The sequence below is a fragment of the Chenopodium quinoa genome, unplaced genomic scaffold (genome assembly GCF_001683475.1).
Source record: "Chenopodium quinoa cultivar QQ74 unplaced genomic scaffold, ASM168347v1, whole genome shotgun sequence".
NCBI classification, from domain to species: Eukaryota; Viridiplantae; Streptophyta; class Magnoliopsida; order Caryophyllales; family Amaranthaceae; genus Chenopodium; species Chenopodium quinoa.
In genome coordinates, this window is record NW_018744996.1 from 2,213,931 (window position 1) to 2,238,387 (window position 24,457).

A 24,457-nucleotide genomic window follows, 5' to 3' on the forward strand; every position below is an offset into this window, starting at 1 on the left:
TGAACGTTTAATGTGATTAATTTCTTATGATCAACTGACAAGCCTAAGATGAAGTGAAACCAATCCAAATAACTCATTTATTGAATAGTTGAATATGACTCAAACAAATTGGCGCTATTGGAAGCAAAATTAACCAAGCTGACTGCTACCTCTAATATTAGTCATCCATGTTGCTGTGCTGCATTATACGCAGCTGTAAACTGCAAATTTGCATTAAGAAAGCATCACATTTAGGAGTAAGCTTTCTGCTAGTTATAGTTGTATTTCTATTGCTTCTGTTAGTCTATTTTTACTTGTAGCTCTATGTTCAGATAGTGGTATACTTTCATCCCGTACACGAGAAGGGTGTTTTCTACAAGAACACAGCCAGCTTGAGATGCAGCACATACAGGCAGCTTAGCTCCAAAACCTCAAGTCTGAACAGTGCAGAACAGAATACCAAACGAGAATGTGCACAAAACAATTTTGCACAGATGATTCAATGATCAGTACTGCTCGCGGCAGTTCAGAGTAAATATTACTAGCCGTTGAAATGTTTTTCTTTTTTACTATCATACTCTGTAGTGTCAGGAAACTCTTGAAATTATAAACCTAATAATATTTAGTCAGTATATTTCAATAAGCTGTGTACAAACAATGATTAAAATTTTCATACTACAATTAGGGAAAGAGAAATCTGAAAGGTAAAATTACTGAGTTACAAAAAAATTGAAAATAGAAACTATCAAAGTCACATTCTTAACCTAGTATTTATGCCTCTCATGGTATGGTTTTCAACATTATACCAATTGGGTCTTAACCTAGTATGTCAAGTGAGTGTCCTTTCTTCTATATATATGTTCATTTACCAAAATATCAACTCTATATAACTAACCTGGGAACAAGAGAAACTATGAAGCAGCCCTGAAAAATATACTGGCAGCGTTGCCTCAGGCAACGATAGAGTTTACAGTAATGTGAAATAACTGTTACTGGCTACATATTAACAAGTGGTCTCACCTTTTACAGCTTAAGCCTAGATGTTAGGTGCATAGGGAGAGGAAGATAATTCTTCCTGATATGCATTTCATAATAGGTACACAGTCCGCCCATGCTGTTTTATTTTCTCCTCATATAAGCATGCCCTGTGCTCTATCATAAAGATTTCATACTCTGATTGCAATATTGTAGTTCTCTGGTCTATAGTGGCAAAATACCCCTTCATCAAAACTTAGAACATTGATTTTGTCATCCTTCTTCCTGCCTGAAGAAGCCGTACGTTGAGCTGGTCTCAGTTTTCGTTACCTGTATAAAATGTCATGTAGCAGAACTGTTCAGGTATTTGAGTAATTATGGATAATATTGTAAACACAAAACAAGATGCTATTTGTGGAAGACAGCCACATTTTAATTTATAAGTTTCAAAAGCCTAAAATGTTCAAGTTGATTTTCCATCATTCAGTAATTCATACCTCCAATACACTTCCTCGACACACAGGGTTAAATTCTTGTGAGCACAAAGAAATCTATATTACAAAACTAGATGCTATGACGCAAAATAAAACAATTCATGGATGACAAGTTCATAATTGAACTCCCTTCTTATACTTGAGTTTATAAGACCATGCTTAAGTTTGAACGATTTTTCATCATTTAGAAATTCATTAAACTACAATACAATTCCTTGACACATAGGATAAAATTTTGAAACCAAGCACCTATAACAAATGCAAAAGAGTTTATTTGTAAGTTTATTTGTAAACAGTTTATTTCTTCAGCATTTCAGCCTAAAATTTAATGAAAAAATGACTTCCCATCACCCAACAGGCCAACGTTTATTTACTTATACTTTATCAAGTTGTGCCCTAATGAATGCCAGAAAAGAGTCTTACCACCCCCCCCCCAAAAAAAAAAAAGAGAGCATTGCCAAGAACACTAAGCAGCAGTAACAAATGCAAACCTCAGCAGTCCGAGAAGGGGCCGTAGGCAATAAAGGCATTAAAGACGTCCAAAGAATAGGGTCTGCTAAAGGATCCACAGCATTGTAATTTGTCAAAAGTGGAGCAGTGAGCAGCGGAGACAAAGGAAACATGTTCTTGTGAAGAGATGATCCGCCTATTCCAAGGGTAGACCCCAATCTCTCAATTCCTGAATCATCACTCATTTTCTGGACAGCTTTGCCACAATCAATCTTGCTAACATAACTCTTGTTCTCCTTCTCATCACTATCATTAGTAGTTTCCTTTGCTTTAGATGCTTTCTCTTGCATGTTCTTGTATGCAGCAGATCTTGACAATATGCTCAAAGCAGAAGTAGCAGACCCTTTATTATTTCTCTTTGCTTCATATGAAGTTCCCAACTGAGGCATCTGATAAGGCTCTGTGGACTGGATATCCCGTTCAAGTGATTTGAGCTCTGTCCCCATTTCTTCAGCACTGCTATGCTTTCCGCTATCTGATTGTCGGATTTTTCTCTGGCCCCACCACTTGATATAACCTGTCAAATCGAGTTTTCTTTCAATGGGAAAACCCCCAGGATAGTCACCCTCGGCTGGCATATCTTCTCCTTTACCTTGGGACAAGAAATTAGTTTGTTCAAGTGAAAATCAAGGTAGGATGAAGTATAGAACTAAGCTCAATTATAACAATCAAGGAACAAAAAATGCAAAAAAAAGCTTAAGGATAACACTAAAAGAAAAAAGCAGCTGAAATTTCTAGAATACCATAGTGAATTCCATGATGGTATTCAGTTGCAGTAGCACAGCCCAGTGAAGGTTCCCATCGGCCACTGGATCAAAGAATTATCAAGAGATTAGAATCAAAACCTCCAAAAACTCAAGCTAAATTGTTGAGCTCGCTAACAGACTTTAAGATAAGTGATGAAGTCATAGAAACACGGGTATCTTGGCACCCATAAACATATAGAAACAAGGATATTTGCGGTGTGAGTATAATAATTGAATTCCATATTCTAATGGATTAAAACTTGGATAGATAAGAAAGAAGATTATGCAATTTTTTCACCACTTTGTAATGAAACCCTGCTGGCTGCTAGAACTTTATACATACACAAAGTATAATCGATACCATGCCAAGATTGTCAACTCAACAAAATTGTCAGATTCAAGTGTCAATGACGAATATGGACAGAATAAAGGCAAAGCTCTTTTCTGCTACTCTGATGTATTTGACAAAGGTATTGCAAGGAAAATTAAATGTAAGAATAACAAAGGTGGGTAAAAAAATAGCGATTAAGCTACTTAAAATTATGGAAAGCATACCTTGAAAGCGCACGATATTTAGCTATACCTCTTGAGAATCCACTACTCTTTCTGCACAGACCATACAAGACAATCGACACAGAGTGTTAGTTCAAAATGCACACAGTATATTGTAACAAGAAGAAGGGGAGGTTGTGAAAGCTAATGGTATTCACCTCCTGAGTGATGCTAGATATTCCTCTCGGGAGACGTTTTGCATTTCATCTAAATCTCTACTATAATCTGTGACCTGCATCACACTACCGGCATTATTAATTTTCATGTGAATCCAAAATTTCAACTTATCTTTTTGTGAAGTCCAAATTAACCATGTCTTTAGTAAGTTGACTTTAAATATATGGCAGAGGATTAGGTCTTTGGAGTCTCACTGGAAAATTGATTAGAGTTCCTGGGCCCCAATACTTCAAGGCAGCAAGATCATATGCTCTAGCTGCAGCTTCCTCGTCGTCATATGCACCTGAGCACAAGATATTACTTTTTAAGTGAAAAGATCAAACTAAAAAAGCTATAAATTTAAGAAAGCAATCATGTACTCACCTAAATAAACTGCAAAGAGTAGATTGAGCAGCGTTCACCGGTTAGGATAGCCAACAGCGAGCAAAATAATGTCAGTTTCTTATAATTTCAATCAAACTAGCACTGTACAGGAAAGAAGCATAAATGCTAACAGCCTTAAGAGAGAAACTACAGAAAAGGGGAAAAAAGTGCATTTAAGGGAGGAAAGAATCAAAGAATCACCTTGTTTTCCCTTCTTATTCTGATTCTGATTCCAAGTGCTTTTATCCCAAAGGTGAGCTTCATATCGACCCGTCCATCTATGCCTGATGTTTCAAATTTTCCAAAATAGACCCCCCAAAAAAAAAGGAGAAACAAATTAGCATTGGCTTTACACATCGATCATCATCCCTGAATATTCCATCTCACTTCTCTTGACTTCTAAATAGACCGAAGATATAAAGTTTCTTTTAATTCTTGAAAATTAACTTATGGATGTACTTAGTACATCTTAGTATTTTCATCACCATAACCATCACTTACTGGCAAAGATCATCCACTCCTCATTCGTATTGTTACATAAGCTCCTACTCTATATTACTCAGACTTTAATTCACTTCAAGGGCCTGTATTAGATGCTCGAACTTCCACGTGGGTACGGACTCTTTAAACTTCATCTTAAACTAAAAATACGCAAAATATTCATAAAACTACCACACTTGAGAAGCTAGCAACATACCTATAGTCAATTTAGTTCGAGTCCCAAGTAACATACCTCCTAATAGGCTAATACACAATCTAATATCTCCACCCTAAACCACAACATACCCCATACAAAGGTTCCGTAAAATCCATTACTAGTAATCTGGTATTCAAACCCCAGCAACATACATCCTAGTACACAATCTAGCATTTCAACACCTTAATCAAGGACAACAAGGCTAAATCTAGCAGTGCATTCGGGTTTTCTCGAAATCTCGTTCCCTAATAGCAATTTCCTTACTAATCCAACTCACTTTGTTAAACACTACTAACAAATAACTACTCCCACCGTCTCTAAAAGTTCTTCCTCGGTGATTAACTTTAACAGACTATGGAACGCAGAGTAACCTAATCAATTACACCGAAATCAATTACAAATAAAATTCAGTTCCATAATCTAACAAAAACTCAAAAAAAAAAAAAAAAAAAAACTTCAAAATCAGATCAAATTCAACCCAAAAAAGAGGGGAAAAAAATAAAGAGAGAGAGAAAAACCTGGTAACACCACGGTAGATGGAACTACGTTTACCAGCAGTGGAAGGCGGCATTTTACTGATCCTATCTTTAGCAGTAGACCCTCCTCTTTCTCTCTTTACTTTCTTCATTAACACCACTCCAACACTCTCACTGCTCTCCTTATTCTTGTTTATCGCGGCCGAAGCCGCTGTCGTACCCGATGTCATATTCACTGTCGCCACCCCAACTCTGCCGACATCGCCGCTTGACGTCGACGCCATACTCCCCTCCACCACCACCACTTCCAACGGTAACAATGAAGATAATTAAATAAAAATAATAAATTTACTCAAATAATGACTCAAAATAAGTATCCTATGTAAACAAGATAATAATACTGAAAACGAACCCAAAATTATTGTTTTTTTTTTTTTTGGGGGGGGTTTTAAGTGGGATGAATGAAGAAAAAACGAACAGTGTGAGAGAGGAGGTTAAAAGTTGGAGGAGAAAGAAAAGGGACCCTCAACGGCTAAGTTGGGTGAGAGGGGTATTTTGGTAATTTTTGAGGGGGTTTGGCATTGTTTTTTCAAAATTGTTTGTGGAATTGTCAGGAAAGAAGACCCAAGTTCACGTGAGGTGTATCTAGTAGAGGTTTCCTAGTGTCTGTTGAAGTTTAACTCAAGTCGTCATCTTCTTTTGTGAGAACGACAATCTTTGCTTTTTCGTGTTTTGTATTTCTTGAGAAGTGCTCATGGTGTTAGATTGTGTTTTTGGACGGAAAAAAAGCTAGAGGTGTCAATTCGGATGATCGAATTAGATTTGATGAGGCTTTGTCGGGTTGGATTGGTTTAATTTTTAAAGTTGAGTCATGATAAATTATTGTAACCACGCGAATCAAAATCTAAATCAGATATTTTTCGAGTTGATTTTGGATTGGGTCGGTTTCGGGTGTGGTTTTGACGCCTCTAAAAAAAACTCATCATAGTAGTATAGTACGAATAAGTATTAGCGCATAGCACCTATGTGCTTAGAAAGTGTATAGGATGGCACTGGTTTTCTAGTGATACAATTTAAAGTACAAAACGTACGTACCACTTTGATTAAATGTACCAATGTGATTTCAGTGGTACATTTTCGGAGTATTAAATGTACCACTAGCACAGTTAAGTGGAATATTCAAGTTTTCTAATACCTGGTAAATTACGCTTCTGCCCTCCTATACACTTCGTTTGTCAATAGGTGCAATGCACTGATATGCACTCATATAGTACTCATATAAACAGAATTTGATCTCGGACAATAGCTATCATCCCATGTTCAGGATTTTAAGTAAGTAGATTGAAAACCATGATTATGGTGTTAGATTGTTGGTAATACGAGATCCAATTTGTATTGATTTGGGTTATTACTAACATAAACTATTGGGTGCGGACGTTCGCACCCAACAGTTCGTGCGGTAACCCCTTCAAACACCACTACCATTGAAAACACCCTCATAATCTCCCTTCTCCACTCACCATCCACTGGCGGAGCCAGCGTGGGACAAGGGGGGACAGTTGTCCCCCCACTTCCAAAAAAAAATAGTATAAATACAATATTTTGTGCATAATGTAATAGACCAAAGGAGTTAGCGCAATGGTTAAAGTAAGTTGCATGAGTTTGTACTTGTAGTCTTAGGAACTGGGTTCTGATTAGGGGATTTTTATCCACCAATCACCGTCTGACAAGTGGACCAACCAGGTTCCGCCACGTGTCCTTCACGAAGGCCAACAGGAGCTTGCCACGTGTCAGTCACAGATACGTCCTCCACGGACCACTTAAGACACGCCACGTGTCCACCCATGCCAAGTGGGACAACCGGCCATCAAGGCCCAATTCAGTCTAGAGGCTCGATCAGCCCTAGGTTTACCTTAAACCTAAAGAGTTGCACGCTTCCCAAGGCTATAAATACTCGATTAATCCTCATTAATCGAACAACCGAATAATTAAGAGATCAAGCAGAGAAGAACAGACTTATTAACAACCGGCTAATCTCGCTAACAACGCAGATTGCCAACACTAAGCACTCTCACCTAGAGAGATCTGATTACTTTAATTTCTGTATTGGTTACTCCTTAATCAGGTACTAACTTGACCGTTGGAGGCGGAGCTCTCAGGAGTCTCCGTTATTTTGCAGGTACAGGCGTCCGGTTCCAGTCTCGGAATTGTAACTCTCCCGCAGGACATCAGAAAACCCCGAAACATTTGGCGCCGTCTGTGGGGAGAGTACTTCAGAGATGGCATCCAAGTCTGTACCGACTCCAGAAGAGAGGCGTCCCCTAGACGACCCTCAAGTTCAGTCGGACCATGATACCGAAAGTGAATTTGAAGTTGAAACTCATACAGCTCCAGACGGGACCCTAAGGGCCCGCCGTACCCGTCATACTGAAATAAGGGAACGGGAGTATCTTCAAACAGGAAGCGAGCCAGCAGGCGCACCGCTTGCTCGGCAACAGCCGACTGATGGGTCTGCTCCCATCACAAGGAACGAACTCATGACCTTCATGAGGGACTTCAAGGGAGAGATCCAAGAGTTGATCAACAAAAAACCGCCTGCTTCAGTCAAAGAGCAGTCGGCCAAGAAACCTTCCACTTCACTGAGGAGGAAGCCAGTTCAAGGGCGAGAGGCGACTCCCCATCCTAAATCCAAGAAGCGGGAACCGTCTGCTCTTGATTTCACAAAATTCCGTTACCCTACGGGAAATAGGAAACCGGTTCGTCATATTCAGGCGGACGGGTCAAAGCAAACGTTCACAGATGCTCGGCACCTGCTAGAGCAGAAGAAGAGTGACCGATTATCAGAGTCGGCTTCTACTTCAAATTTTCAGGACAGTTTGCGAAACGCCTCGATGAGGCCAACTCAGTCGTACCATGAGAGTCAGTCAGGCGGCACCTCCCGTCAGTCCGACTTTCATAGTGCCCAGGCGGTACCAAACTTACCATTTGTGCCGCAACAACAGTATTTTATGCAGCCACCTCCATTTGGTGGACCTGCAGCAAAAAACGTCCAACCTATGGACTGGCAGCTACGGCTGCTTAGACTTGGTGAACAGCCGTCGGCCTTCTCCAAGGAAATTACTGAAGCCGCTCAGCCGGCCATAGTAAAAAATGTTTTAGTAGGCGCCTATGATGGCACTACTAACCCGGAAGACCATCTGATGGCATTCACCAACCTGATGTACCTTCAAGGGTTGGATGATCCCACTTGGTGCAAGTGTTTCCCAGCGACTCTCAAGGGAATTGCACAGCAATGGTTCGGCAACCTGCCGACTGGTTGTGTAAACAGCTTCAGGACGCTTGCTTACTTATTTGCCTCCAACTTCGCAATGAACATCCCTGCGAAGAAAACGACCCTTGATTTGGGAACAATTCAGCAGGGTGAAAAGGAGGGGTTCGTTCCTACATCAGGCGGTTCAACCTGATGAGAATACAGATTCAAGGGTTACCGGATGAGGTAGCTTATACTGACTTTTTTAGAGGTCTCAAAGACGGGTCTACCTTCAAATTTGATTTAGTTCGAAAAAGGGTGGCGACTCTTCAAGAGGCCTTGATTGAAGCAGAAGCCTATATACAGGCGACTGATCTGTGTACGATGAAACAGTCGGACGGGAAGAGGTTCGACAATAGAGAGGGACGACAGAAACAGTCGTCCAACAAGGATGAAAAAAGAAAAGGGGTCTGGGCGGCTGATTCCTCTAAACAGCCGGCCCAGAAAAAGAAAAAAGAATTCAAACCATACTCCCCAAAATATGTGTTTAACAAGGATAACCAGTTTATCCTAAAAGAAATAAAGGGACGGCTCTCAATTGAGAAGCCGCTCCCCATGAAGGGTTCTGCGAGCAACCGGAACCCAGACAAAATCTGTGCTTATCATGATGACATTGGTCATCACACCAATGACTGCATCAGTCTCATGCGGTACCTAGACCGATTGGCTGATCAAGGTGATCTTGACACTTATGTCAAGAAATCTGCGGGAAACACTTCCTCAAAAAAGCAGTCGGCCAAAAAGAATCAGCAGGCCGACAGTTCTGATACAGATGATGCAGTCGTCTACACCATTGCAGGCGGCTTCTCAGGAGGCGGCCCCACTATTAGGGGCAACAAAGATAATATAAGGCGGTTAGATGTAAATTCCGTTCACCAAGAACGACCGTCCAAATATACATTTCCTGAGATTGTCATCACTGAAGAGGATCTAGGAGGAATAAGGGGGCCGCATGATGACCCTCTCGTTATTGAATGTAAAGTGGCCAACCAGAGAGTTGGTCGAATCCTCATAGATACCGGGAGCTCTTCAGATCTCATCAGCAGCAAATGTCTATCAAAACTGAAATATCAGACGGACTGCATACATCCGGCCTCCCACCCTTTAATAGGGTTTGGGGGAGGAGTCGTCCACCCACTGGGACGAGTAGATCTACCCATCCGCCTGGGCGAAAAAGGGGAAGGACGACACATGGTAGTCCGGTTCCTAGTGGTAGAGGAACTCTCTGCCTACAACATGATTCTGGGTCGACCAACCCTGAATAATTCCAAGGCTGTTATAATCCCGTCACTTATGCTGCTTAAGTTTGAAAGGGACAATGGAACAGTCGGCTCCCTTAGGGGAGATCAGAGGATGGCCCGAGAGTGCTATCTCTCGGATGTCAAGCCCACTGTTATGGCCACTGGGTCAAGTGGAGAAAAAACAGACCTTGACAATATCAAGGAAAGTGCGCCTGTTCAAGAAACAGGCGACAAAAAGAGAAAGGCACTCCAGACTGAGTCCGCAAGAAAAGCAAGAAAATAGCAATCATTGGCAGAGGACCGGCCGGATGAGTTCCGCCCTCAGCCGGCTGGTGAACATGCGGACCTGATATTAGACGACTCCCATCCTGACCGAACAGTCAAGGTAGGGACGACTGCTCTGAGAAACCTTGGTGACGACTTTCACAACCTGTTGAAAGAATACAAGGACATCTTTGCATTTGAAGTCCATGAAATGCCAGGCATTAGTCCTGATCTGGCAGTACACAAACTCGCTGTGGATCCGAAAAAGAAGCCGGTACGACAAAAGAAACGGAACCATGGTGAAGAAAGAGGTCAGGCGGCAGCCGCCGAAGTCAAAAAAATTACTTGATGCAGGGTTCATTCGGCAATGTTACTTCCCAGATTGGGTTGCAAATGTGGTTCTTGTTAAAAAGCCGAATGGCACCTGGCGAATGTGTGTAGACTACACAGACTTGAACAAGGCGTGCCCCAAAGACAGTTACCCTCTGCCTAAAATTGATAACCTGGTCGACTCAACAGCCGGCCATGCCTTGATGAGTTTTATGGACGCCTATTCTGGTTTTCATCAAATTCCTTTGTGGAAGAAAGATCAGGAGAAGACGGCCTTCGTCACTGATCAGGGATTATACTGTTACACGGTCATGCCGTTTGGTCTTAAGAATGCTCCGGCTACCTTCCAACGAATGATAAACACAGTGTTCTTTGATCAGATTGGGAGAAACGTCGAGGCATACATTGATGATATGATTGTCAAGACTAAACTTCAGAAAGATCATCTGACGGACCTCCGAGAAACTTTCGCCACACTCAGGCGGCACCATGTCATGCTCAATCCCAAGAAATGTGTATTTGGAGTTGAGTCTGGGAAATTTCTCGGATTCCTTATCAACCAGAGAGGAATAGAGGCGAACCCCGAGAAGGTACAGGCGGTCATTGACATGCAGTCGCCTCGTACCGTTCGAGAGGTTCAGAAGTTAACAGGTTGTCTGGCGGCCTTGGGAAGATTCCTAAGCCGATCAGGCGACAAATGCCTATACTTTTTCCAGGCAATTAAGAAAAAGGCAAGGTTTGAATGGGGGCCGGATGCTGAGGCCGCCTTCCAGAAATTAAAGGTTCACTTGCATTCCTTGCCGAGGCTGGTCAGCCCTTTGCCCAAAGAAAATCTGTACATGTACCTGGCCGTCTCTGATCATGCGTTAAGCGCGGTGCTCCTTGCTGAAAGGGACGGCTGTCAACTTCCGGTCTACTTTGTCAGTCACGTACTGAAAAATGCCGAGTTGAGGTATCCCCTAGTGGAGAAATTTGGTCTTGCACTCTTCATGGCTGTTAAAAAATTGAAGCCCTACTTTCTGGCACATGCAGTCGTCGTGTATACCGACCAACCGATCAAGCGGCCCCTTACCACCATGGAGTCCTCCGGACGAATGATCAAATGGGCCATAGAAATGCAGAGTCTCGAAGTTACTTTCGAGCCTAGAAAAGCAGTGAAGGGGCAAGCCTTTGCTGACTTTATTGTAGAGATGACCCGTCCTCCTGACTCTCAAGTTCCAGACCAAGTCTGGAAGGTATATGTGGACGGAAGCTCCACTTCAAACGGTTGTGGAGCAGGCGTCGTATGTCAATCTCCAGAGGGCGACAGGTTCGAGTATGCTCTACGCTTCAGTTTCCAGGCTTCAAACAATGAGGCAGAATATGAAGCTTTACTAGCCGGGATCCGCATGTGTAAGGCGGCAGGGGCAAGGAAAATAGACGCCTGTTCTGATTCACAACTGATAGTGAGTCAGTACAATGGCGAATACGAAGCAACACATCCGGCCATGATCAAGTATTTACAGGCGGTCCGACAAGCAGTCGGCTCCCTTGAGGATTTCCATCTGATCCAAGTGCCGAGATCAGAAAACAACCAGGCAGATGCACTTTCGAAATTAGCATCATCCGCCTCCTCCGATACTCCTCGGACTGTGTTTTGGGAAGTAATGGAGAAGAGAAGCATCGAGGAAAATCCTATTGGAATTCTAGACAGAAGCTCAACCTGGATGGATTCAATCAGGGCATATCTGAAAAACGGTACACTGCCGGATGATCCTCAACAGGCGGCAGCACTGAAAAAACGAGCCTCCTGTTTTGAAATGATACAGGGAGAACTTCACAAGAGGGGGCACCTTCAACCCTTCTTAAAGTGTGTTACTCCTGAAAAGGGACGAGAGATACTAGATGATCTTCACTCTGGTTTCTGCGCTTCCCATATAGGTGGTAGGATGCTTGCTCAAAGGACAAGGCGGCAGGGTTACTTTTGGCCTACTTTGGAAGCAGATGCAATGGAGATGGTGAAAAAATGTGACAAGTGCCAAAGGTTTGGCAAATTAATTCACCGTCCGGCTACTGACCTCACTACCATTCACAGCCCACTACCGTTTGCTAAGTGGGGCATGGACATTCTGGGGCCATATACGCCTGCTACAGGCGGCAGAAGGTACATACTTGTTGCCGTTGACTACTTCACTAAATGGGTAGAGGCGGAGGCTGTAAAGGGAATCAAGACGAAAGATGTAATTTCATTCATTTGGAAAAACGTCATCACTCGGTTCGGGGTTCCCATGTCTATGGTTTTTGATAATGGTCCCCAATTTGAGACGCCTGTTCTCAAAAGCTGGTTGGGAGACCAAGGAATTGCACATTACTTTGCATCTGTCGGCCGTCCACAAGCAAACGGCCAGGTAGAAGCCTTTAATAAAATCATCACAGACGGTCTCAAGAAAAAGATTGAACGAGCAGGCGGCCTATGGGCAGATGAACTACCACATGTTCTTTGGGCCATTAGGACGACTGAAAAAGGGGCAACTGGAGAAACTCCCTTCCTCCTAACTTATGGTGCAGAAGCTGTTCTTCCAATAGAACACTACGAGCCAACTCTTCGAGTAATGCTATATGATGAAGAGGCAAACTGGGAAGCTATGCGCCTGGCATTAGACTCACTTCCTGAAAAAAGGGGCAATGTTGTTTTGCGCCATGAGATCTATCGCCTAAGAATGACTAGATCATACAACAAGAAAGTACACAGGCGTCCACTCAAAGTAGGGGACTTTGTACTTAGAAAAATGGAAGCAGTTGGTAGGGCCAATGAGTCTGGAAAACTAACTCCCAACTGGGAAGGACCCTACCGAATCTATGCGGAAGTCAGGGACGGTACCTACCGTCTGGAAACACCAGACGGACAACCGTTGCCTCGAACCTGGAATGTAGATAACCTTAAAAAATATTTCTTCTGAATGATGTAAAGTAAAGAGCTACTTAATAAAGTTTGCACTTACTATTCAATATTGTATTACGAGGGGCATGCCGTCTGTACCTTTACAGTCGGCTACTCTCCATTGAGTTTCACTATCTTTAGAGGGGCATGTCGTCTGTTCCTTTACAGTCGGCTACTCTCCATCGAGTATTTTACTCACAATACTTAGCTAAAAAGATAAGGGCCTGGCCGATCCTGTACCTAACAGGCGGCTACCCTTCTTTTACTTAGCACCTACGTTCACCAAGAACTTACCAAGGCCACCGGCCGAATGATCAGACCAGGCGCCAAGCCACCTGATCAAAACTAAAAAACTAATTCGACCTGTCCCAACATCATAGCAGGCGTCCGACGGCATCCCTCCGGATGAAATTCGTCGTAGAGAGCAGCTCCCTTTTGGGTGGAACATTGTTCTATAAACTAATTACACGGCACCTATACGACTGTCCCCAAGGGCAACCACGTAGCCGTTTTTGAGACAAAGATAACTCTATCACTAACCAAACCAATGGTAGCAGTTGACATCTGAGTCAGATAACCGCCTGTATTACTTGGGATAAATGCAGGGGGTACCTATTGAGTTAATAGCCAACAAACATTGGCGAATCAAGGGGTCTAGCCGGCGTACGCCGCCTGGTACCTCTACTTCTCAAACAAAAGTGACGGCGACTGAGTAACTCCAAAGTTAACTCATAGTCACTCCTTCAAATTTGGTATGGAACCTAAAAAGTTTGGGTCGTCCGCCTGTTTTTAACAAACAAGGGCACTCGAACCCTTATTCCTACTGGATAACCTATTAAGTTAATAGCTTACATTGGTGAATCAAGGGGTCTAGCCGGCCTACGCCGCCTGATACCTCTACTACTCAATCAAGATTGTGACAAAGACTAAGTAACTCCTATGTTAACTTAATAGTCACTCAAACTTAGTGTGAAGCCTAAAAGGTATGAGTCGTCCACTTGTTTTTAATAAACAAAGGCTCTCAACCAATACTCTTGCTAGGTTAAAAAAATAACGAGTTTAAAGCCAACATTGGCAATAAAGGGAAACAACCGGTACCCGCCGCTTGTTTTCCTACTTAAATTCCTTGGCTACTAGGTAATTCTATTTACTTGGTCAAATTGAATAAAGAGTTCGAATACCGATTGATAAAATGGCCGACTGATCATCTATCCTGGAAACAGACAACCAGTCGTCCAGGGGCATAGGCGGCATACTTACCTGTCTTAACGTTTGGCCATACACAACAGTCGGTCAAGTGAGCAAATTTCAAATACTTAGACAAATTTGAACAAAAACAAAATATTTGATTAAAATGAGCCGGCCATAAAAGGCCAGCAGAATATTCAAAACCCCGGCCCCCTGGCCGGGTAATTACAAAGCAAACGGCACGCAGGCCGTGAAAAGAAAAATATACTTAAAGCTTAAGAAGGGGGCAGTTCAGTATCAGCAGCAGCCGCCTGGTCAGCACTCTTCTTGCTGGACTCGGCCTTGGCTGCATCATCTTTTGATGCCTTACCCCCAAGTGGCACAAGCGCCACAACCGGCTCTTCCTCCTCCAACGCAACGTCCATCGCCTCTTCTTCAGCAGCCGCCAGGATCTGTTGATTATATATTTCCGAACACTGGCGGTACGTTCTTTCCCATGAGGCAAAGTCGGCACTGGGGAACAGTCGTTCCCAGGTCATGCGTTGGATTTGGGCGGAGTCTTCCACCATCTCCCGGACGAGCTCTTGTTTCTCTTGCTCGGCCTTGTCCGAGAGCTCTTGGGTAAGACTCTTCTCCTGGTTCACCAGGCGTTCTTTTACGTTAGCCAAAGATTTCTCCATGGCCTCGTAAGAGTGCATTTTTTGGCGAAGGGGTTTCAGCTCGGCTTTAAGTTTGGTGACGGTCCCCTCCAGCTCGTCAACCTTCTTTTGGGCCGCCTCTAGCTGAGCCCGAACAGCGGCGGTCGCCTGCGCCTGATAATAAAGAAGATCAATGGTCAGTACTTCATTTTGGGCAATTTGAAACATTGCCTTATCACAGCTGGAGGCGGCCATAGCCTTTGCGGCCTTTACCTCTTTGTTTTTCCGATCAATCGGCTTGCGAAGGCTGTTGACTCGGAGCAGGGCCTAAGTACAAAGAAAAACAGGCGTCAGTTTCCAATCAAAAGAGTTAACAGGCGTCCTGGAACTCAAAAGCTCAAAAAGGTGCTAAGTATACCTCAGCTAGGATCCCTGAAATTCCATCGAGGTCAAGGGTGCCGGCACCCTTGACCGCCTCCCTGTCAGAGGGAGGAACTACTTTAACCATTGACTTGGCTACCTCAACCAAGTCAAGTCCCTGGGGGCCGGCTGCATTAAGTAAAAGGATAAAACAAGTTAGACTTAATCAAGAAAGAAGCAAGGGTGAGTTTTTTACAAGTGAGGGTCCATACATCTAGGCGGCCCCGCCTGGGTTTTTGAAGAAGTGGCCGGCTGCTTCTCAGCCGCCACTGTTTTCCTGGAAGACCCAGGAGAGCTGGCAACAGTCGTCCTCCGGGCCTTGGGGTCCGGCTGTTGCGAGGAAGAAGCCCTTGGAGTGCCAGACTGAAAACAAAAAGAGTTAGTATATGCATAATACAACTAAAAGGAGAAGAGTTTTCAAAGCCTACCAAGGGTGCCTCCTTGCTGGGGGAGTCGACATACGACTGCTTCATTAGTGAGACCCGCAGCATGGCCGCCGCAGTCTTAGATGCTGTTATTTTACTCATGGCGTCGGCTGAAAGAAATAAACAGCAAAGTTAGTAAAAATCCCAAGTAAACAAGGCGTGAAAAAACAGAGTATTCGTCAGGCCGGCTACCTCTAGAGCACCGACTGCCGAGGCCACAGGCGGCCAAGAAGTACTCGTCATAGAGCCACTTGAAGCTCGGGACGCAATTTAGGGGTACTTGCTCTCGTACCCCTGAAGTAGAGTTCACCCTAGTCTCTACTTTGAAGAGTCCTTTGTCTAGGATCTCTTTTTTAGCCTTTGGGGGAACAGGCGGCATGCTGCGGCCGCCTGCGAGAAGAGGCGGATCCCTGTTCCACTTGTTAAAACGTTTGTTCAGCTCCGTGTCTGAACTCTCGATAATAAGGAAGGTGTTCCGCCAATCCTTCCATTTGTTTGCCTTACCTCTCGTCATGAGGTAACCCCTATGGCTTGTTAGTTGATACCAGCCGGTACCTCCCGACTTAGGGGTCCGGCTGAGATAGTTCATATGGGCGAAAGCCTCAAAACTTGGCTCCACCCCGTTCAATTCGCACCCGGCCACATAGCCGAGTACGTTTACCCAAGAGTTGGGGGCTAACTGCCATAACCCCAGATCATACCCATCTAAAATCCGCTGAACAGCCGGATGTAATGGGAAGCGCAGTCCAGCTTTGATGGCCGCCACATAGCAGCCAAAGCAGCCGTCACCATAGCTGGTACCAGCCGGCCAGACGACAGTATCTTCTGGATCCGGCACAAACAGTAAATACTCCGGGCCCATTTTGTGGTTAGCAATAAAGCTCGCCACGTTGTCTCGCATGGTTGCAATCCGGCCCCGGGGCACCCTGCAGTAGTAGGGGGCGTTTTCCTCTCTGTAAGAGGCGGACGGCTCTGCCCAATTATCCCCCTTCTCCACTGCATGAGAACTTCTCGCCTCTTGTAGGCGGCTATGTTTTTCTTCTGAGCCAGAAGAACTATGGTCAGAAGAGCTGGATTCGGACTCGTCCCCTGACGAGTCCGAAGAGGACGACTCCTCCCCTCTCCTAGAGGGGCCCGCCTCCTCTCCCTTAGAAGGAGCAGAAGGAAAATTAGACATGTCCACGGTTAGATGAGAAGGGAACACCTTGGTCCCTCTCTCAGAACTGTCAGCTTGACAGTCGCCTCGTTCTACATCTGGCGCCTGGTCAGATGTTTCGCTAAGGAGCACCCTTTGGGAGGAGCCGTCTGAGTTTGATATCATAGCAGTCTTTTTTGTTCTGGCCATCACGTTCTGCATAGACACAGATTCAGTCGGACTTTGTATAAAGGGCAAAGATGGGTCCAGAAAAGGGCAGGCGGCACTCCTAGTCCTAGATTCAGCCGTCCCCGGTGACCGGCTGATCACTAACTTAGGGCGTGTCGTGTGCTTCCATGGTGCCATTTCAAAAAATAAAAAGAAAATTAAGAGTAAGAGAACTGAGTTACCTGAACGGGTGACGGTTGATGAAGTCCTGGAAGTTCGGGTCAGTCGGCTTGTCAGAACAGGCGGTAGGCAGAAAAAGTCCGAAAATGTCAGAGCAAGTTCAGGGGTCCGAATGTTCTCGCAAAAGTTCTCAAATGTGAAAATGACCGAAGTCAGCACTTCCTTTTATAGGCAAAATGAGAAGGCGAAGGGTCGCTTCCGAATTCAAATTTGGGCGGGAAAATCTCTCGGCCGTCTACAAGGTGACACCTGTAACGGGCCGTTGCCTGTCACCGTGCGACACCTGTCACAGGCGACACGTGACCAGTCGCGTGCCACCTGTGAGGGGCAAATGATTAGGGGATTTTTATCCACCAATCACCGTCTGACAAGTGGACCAACCAGGTTCCGCCACGTGTCCTTCACGAAGGCCAACAGGAGCTTGCCACGTGTCAGTCACAGATACGTCCTCCACGGACCACTTAAGACACGCCACGTGTCCACCCATGCCAAGTGGGACAACCGGCCATCAAGGCCCAATTCAGTCTAGAGGCCCGATCAGCCCTAGGTTTACCTTAAACCTAAAGAGTTGCACGCTTCCCAAGGCTATAAATACTCGATTAATCCTCATTAATCGAACAACCGAATAATTAAGAGATCAAGCAGAGAAGAACAGACTTATTAACAACCGGCTAATCTCGCTAACAACGCAGATTGCCAACACTAAGCACTCTCACCTAGAGAGATCTGATTACTTTAATTTCTGTATTGGTTACTCCTTAATCAGGTACTAACTTGACCGTTGGAGGCGGAGCTCTCAGGAGTCTCCGTTATTTTGCAGGTACAGGCGTCCGGTTCCAGTCTCGGAATTGTAACTCTCCCGCAGGACATCAGAAAACCCCGAAACAGGTTCGATTCTTCCTGTGCGCTTTTTCTTTCCTTTATTTATTTATTTTTTTTTTTTTTGTTTTTTTTTTTTAAAAAAAATTATTATATATACAAATCTTTATAAGATTTTGAAACCTAAATTTTTATAAGATAGTATTACTTCAATTTAATTCTTAACATTACCCCATTTACTTATTTGAATAATTGTAACTGTAGTTTCCTTTATTTATTTATTTATTTTATTTGTTTTTTAATAAATCTTTATAAGATTTTGAAACCTAAATCTTTATAAGATAATATTACTTCAATGCATTTCTTAACAATTACTCCATATACGTATTTGAATCTTTGTAATTGTAGTTTTGCATGAGCTTTACCTCAAATTACGATTGTTATAGCCTAATAGATAATTATGACAGTACTACATTTAAATAACTATATTATTAATTGTTTGAAATCTTCAAAAATTATGAACCCCTAAACAAATAGTTTATGGAGAAAAGTGGTATACGATGTTGATTTTTTGACTAAGTACTCCGTATTTTATATTTTGAGCTGTAAAACTTTAACTATTCAAGCATATTTTTGCTCCAATATTAAACTAAGTGATGATGTTTATTTGTCCCCCCGGTTTGAAATTCCTGGCTCCGCCACTGTCACCATCAAACTCGTATACTTCCCAGAACCCTCAAGTACTACTGTTGATGATGGATGCGCGGCCATTATGGACGATGGTGGAGCGGCGCCGCCGACCGAGGTGGCTGGGTCAGTTGGTGGTTGAGTGAGGGAGGTGCTGTAGGCGGCTGATATGTGCAGCGGTAGTAGCGATTCGCTAGTGGAGTTCGCTGATGGTGGCTGGAGGTGGTGTTGCGATTTTGTGTGGCTGCGTGGCTGAGCTCGTAACAGATCTGGTGTTTAGGGATCGTGGGTTGGTGATGGCTGGTTGATGGTGGCGTGAGGTTAGGGCGTGGGTTAGGGTGGTGGCGTGAGGTTAGGGTGGCTGTGCAGGTTGCTCGTAGCAGGGCAGCAGTAGGGGAGTGAGGCAGGGGAATTGGAGGTTCGATTGGTGGTGGCCATGGTTTGCTGCTGGTGGAGTTGTGATTAGGCGAGAATGGAGGAAGAGAGAGAAAGAGGTGCGATGAAGAGGTGGTGGTGGGTAGGTACGGTTGGTCGATGGTTGGTGTTTGGTGGGTGCGGTGGGAGTGGGCATGAGAATTTGTGGCGTGAGGAGCTACTAAAACAAACATATCAGCCATATAAGTTTGTACAGAGAGGAAGAGGAAGAGGGGGAAAGAGGAGAGAGAAGGAAATAAAATAAGTTTGTATATCACCCATTACACTGAACATATAAGTCAATTAATGTCTGATACCAGTTAACATTAGGGACATATAAGACATTAATAAAAATGTATCAGCCACTAAAAGATATATATCAGCCAACAAGAGAAATACATCAGCCGACAAGAGGAATATATCAACCAACAAAAGATACTTATCAGCCAACTGAAGAAACATATCAGCCAACAAATGAAGTATATAAGCCAACAAAAGGATGAAATCAGCAAACAAAAGCAACATGTAAGCTAACAAAAAAAACATATCAGCCAACAAAATGAAACATATAAGCCAACAATTAAAATTTACATATCAGCTAACAAAATAAATATATCAACCAACTAAAGAATATAAGCCAAATGATGTCTGATATCAGCCAACAAAAGGAACCTATCAAAAATTAAAAAAAAAAAAAAATATCAGCCGACAAAAAGAATATATTAGCCAACACAAAAATCATATCAGCCAACACATGAAACATATCAGTCAACAAGTAAACATATCAGCCAAGCCAGCCGTACGGAAATTTGCATGCGGACATCCGCACGCTATAGCTTCCCTATTACTAAACCTTGTCCAAAGGGTTGGTTAAGTTGAGTTAAAGTAAAATATTTTCATATTTAGGTTGAACAATGATGGTTGTTCAATAATCAAAGTGCGATTTTGGTTTGAATCAATGGATTATTTTAAATGTCTTGAATTAAATATTATTATTTCATTTTTTGGAAAGAAATACATAGACACGTGTTAATAGACTTTAGTCATTTAAGTTCACTTTCAACCATACAATTGATATCTACTCAGCTAAAACCATATTAAAAACCAACTACTCTAACTCTTTAAAAAAAAAACCTAGCCTCCTCTCTTTCTTCTCTTTCCTAAACTCTAGCCTCCATTGTTAATTTTGAAGGGGCTTGTATCGGATTTCACCGGTGGAAATCCCCAATCTTTATTTTCTTTTAAGCTTTTTGTTTCATAGGTTATAATTATGTCTTACTCGAAAGAAAGGGTTTATCTCCTTCGAAAGACAAGGTTTTTTTGATCTCCTTTGAAAGATAAGGTTTTTCGAACTCCTTTGAAAGACAAGGTTTTATTTGTGTTTAATTTGGTCTCTGGTTATGCGAGGCTACGATTCATTATGGCTAGGATTCGGGTTATGAAATCAACACATGAATTTACTTTCTCACAAAATTGCGAAGTGACGACGGATCCACTCAAAAAGTTGTATGAGACAACGAATCGAGAATGTGCCGAATTGTTATATTTATGTATTTGAATTCTTAGCCCTTCCCTGATTAATTCTTGTTTGATTTTGTTAAATTCGTTTTCATTATTGTTAATTGTCAATTATAGAGTTGTATGGCTTAAATTAATGAAATTTAGTGTCCTTTAAAACTTCTTTAAAAAAAAAAAAAAACCCAACTACTCTAATGTGAACGAATTATTTTGCAATTAAGTTAATGAATAGGTTTTGCGAGTTTGGTTACAATCTAGGTTTGAGTCACTAAACTTGGTACAAAATCCATCACTTTCTAGTTGGTTTCAGATTGGGTTTGAGTCGGGTTGAATTACAGCTCAAAATCCAAAGTAATTTAGTTATGTATATAAGGGTAATTGGGTAAACATTATCATGTTCGATGTTCTAGGCTACTTTTTGTAATTTTATGTCAAGTGACACTATGGCATGATAAATAATTGCTTCACATTTAAAACAAGATACCCTTAATAAAAGTTATAACAGCGCATTTTTGGTGCCCCCAGCCACACCGTGCGGCATAATGGGATTCACCAAAATAACGGACTCTCTCTCCAAAACCTTCCAAAAAAGCGCGCACTCAATATTTTTGGAAAAAGCGCTTGACAAACGCTTCCCAAAACCTACAAAACACGTCGCCATTGTAACACCCTAGAAATTCTTTTCCTTTAAAATGCCTGTTTTGCCCTTTTTAAAATACGAAATAGGAAAATCTAAGACATTACTGCCATCGTGAAAACGGTTAAGGCAAATGTCAAAGACACATAGTGGAAGATTAACTTTAAAACCATTCAAAACAAGTAAACTTAAAAGTCAAACCAAACGAAAATAAAATCAAACAAAGTCAACCTACAACTTGGAACCATTGTAGGCCCTTAACCAAACAATATTGAAAACCTTTACGTTAGTCTCATAATCATAATAAAAGAAATAATATTCAAAGTAAATAAAACACATCATATTCCTATGGAAACTAAGCATGATTCGCTCTTCACTCATGCCCATCATGAATATGCTCCATCACTTGAAAAGCTTCTCTTTACTTGTCCCCACTACTCGCCATTAGAAATGGGTCGTCGTAGGGTCAAGGTAAAGACAAGGCCAAACAAATATACAACACACAATCAGCAATGCTAAGTACATAAGCGTAATAAAACACACTATCATGCTTTTATCCTATCATCACACAACTTACCTTGTTGCACCTGTAAACAAGCATACAAGACATTCAACACTTAACTAGACAAATACCAATGTCCATTTAATTTGATTACGCATCGAACGGGTTTCCCCCTAACCTACACCAATAAAGGGGTACTAACACGGGAGCTAATCGTGCCACTATAAAAGAATCACTTGTAAGTGGCGGAATTCCTGCGCATAATAAAAAGGAATATACAGCGTCCTGTACTCCCAGTAGAAGTTATGGTCAAATATAAAGTCGCATAACTCCCCCCATATGTTCATACTCAAGGTATATACGTTCCAAGAGTTTTGGTGCGTAATCTCTTTCACTTTACGTTGTTTACATAATTTTAGACTTGGTGATGACTCTCAAACCATAATACAATCAAACATTATAATTCATTCAAGCAATCAAACATACCAGTTTAATTCTTGAATAATTAGTGACCATATAAATTTAAATGTTGAATCCTTTTTAAACTACCTCAGTGTTAAAATTAAGTGCATAAATCACTACAAATCCTATCACTCGGTGTTTAGAACACCTTGAGTGCACTTAGGCACCAAAATATAATTTAATCCTCGTGTACATAGACACTTAAATAGCTCCTTCCTCATGCTTATAACATCAATAAAAATTATATGAACCATAATAAAATTCCTTTTCAATATTCCAAACCAAATTAAACATGCTCTCAATCATGCCAATAATAAAAGTGTGGTTCATATTCAACATGCCAACATAATTAATTCCAATCACCAACTCATCACAAATCATTCATATATCACAAATCATTCACCAACATCAATCCAATCAATAAATTCCAACCAACACCTATCATGATACTACTTGGAATTAATTTATCAAAGCCTAGCATGCTTCTACATATTCAAATAATCACCAAGTACGTGAATGTACCTTGAATATGATCTCAAAATCGCCATGACTAAATAAAATCATTCACTTGGAAAACTCCTACAAACCAAAATTACAAAGAGGCATTATTACCTATTCAATATAAATTTCCAGCAATATATACACTCTTTGAATCACTCGTAAACCCTAAAACAAGCTGAAATTTAGTTTAAAACACTTACTTTTATTCCCAATTAATGGGTAATTAAAAATCCTTTCAAGAAACATAATTATTGCTTATATATAAAAATTCCAGCTTTATTAAATCATTCAAAATTACTGTAATTGTGTTTTAAAAAACTTATTTCAATAATTTAAATCATCCATAAACAAATTCCATCAATATACATAAACTTAGATACCTAGGGTTTATAATTTGGGGCTTTTTAATTCAAAACCAAATCTGAAAATTTATATACAAAATACTTACTATCCAACATCATAAAAATCATCACAAAACCCAAAATCAATAATTAAATTAAAGGTAGATTTAATTAAAAATCAAAAAGAAAGATTTTTTTTAAGGTGCGCGCACGGCACCACCACAGCAAGGCTACTGTCACGCCTGCCGGACGGTGCTGCTACTACCAGCGCTCGCTGGTGGTGGCTGTGGTGGTGGTCGGCCGGTGGTGGTGTGTGTGTGGGTGGTGACTGAAACAAAAATAAAAATAAAGGGGAAGGGGAAAAGAAAATAAGAGGAGAGAGGGAAAGAGTGTTACCTTGGGTATTCTGCACCTTGGGCAAAGTTTAATTTGCCCATGTGATGGGTATTTATATTCCCTTTCTAAAACCCTCCTAGACTTAAATTCCCTTTTTACCCTTAATGATCCCTTTTCTATTCAAACTAGTATTTTGACTTTCCTTAAAAACCATTGACTTTAAAAATTAACTTTTATAAAATAATATGCCCTTAAGTTTTCAAATCATGAAATAAAATATTTTCAAGATTGTTAAATAATTAAAAATAAACTTTTAATTAAAATAATTCTTTTTAAATTAATGAAACACCATAAATAATTCATTTCGAATTATTTAAATACTTTAAGAAATACTTATTTAAGTTAAAATACGTATAAAAATACGGGGTATTACAGCCATTCATTTTCACTTTATTCCAGAATTTTTTTCCAACTTTCTCACACCTTAATTTTTCACCAATTTCTCACAGTTCGATTTTTCTCAAAATTCGATTATTTCAGATTATCTTAAATTATTGAAGAACCAAATTCGATTTTTCTATGGCAGACGAAGAACCAAATTTTCTAGATTCACAAGAATCAATGGAAATTGAAGAGATTGGAGATTCATTAATGAATCTGGAGATCAAAAACAAAATTAGAGAAACCAAAGAACACATATGACAAATTAAAACATCGAATTACAAGGTAAATATGTTTAAATTTTCATCTTTGCAATGAATTACCCAGTAACTCCCTACGTAACCCCTGAAAACCTTGACAAGTAACCCCTAAATACAAAGTAACCCCTAAATACAACGTAACCCCCTAAGTAACTCCTTTAGTAATCCCTCTAGTAACCCCTCTAGTAATCCCTCTAGTAAAGTAATCCCTCTAATAACCCCTTAAATAACCCCCTCAGTAATACCTCTAGTAACCCCTTAAGTAACCCCCTCAGTAACCCCTCAAGTAAC

The 24,457-nt window shown here is 41.6% G+C and overlaps 1 protein-coding gene across 1 annotated transcript; it reads right to left on the reverse strand.

Annotated features, from left to right (window-relative positions):
* Positions 1-722: 722 nt before the first annotated feature.
* Positions 723-5,796, reverse strand: LOC110707295 (AP2-like ethylene-responsive transcription factor At2g41710). The gene is made up of 9 exons (XM_021885313.1): positions 5,012-5,796; positions 3,998-4,080; positions 3,797-3,805; positions 3,628-3,716; positions 3,415-3,488; positions 3,260-3,310; positions 2,702-2,766; positions 1,940-2,550; positions 723-1,284 (listed from the first exon to the last, which is right to left on the reverse strand). The coding sequence occupies exons 1-9, from the start codon at positions 5,251-5,253 to the stop codon at positions 1,228-1,230; spliced, it is 1,281 nt and encodes a 426-aa protein (XP_021741005.1). The 5' UTR covers positions 5,254-5,796; the 3' UTR covers positions 723-1,227.
* Positions 5,797-24,457: the final 18,661 nt, after the last annotated feature.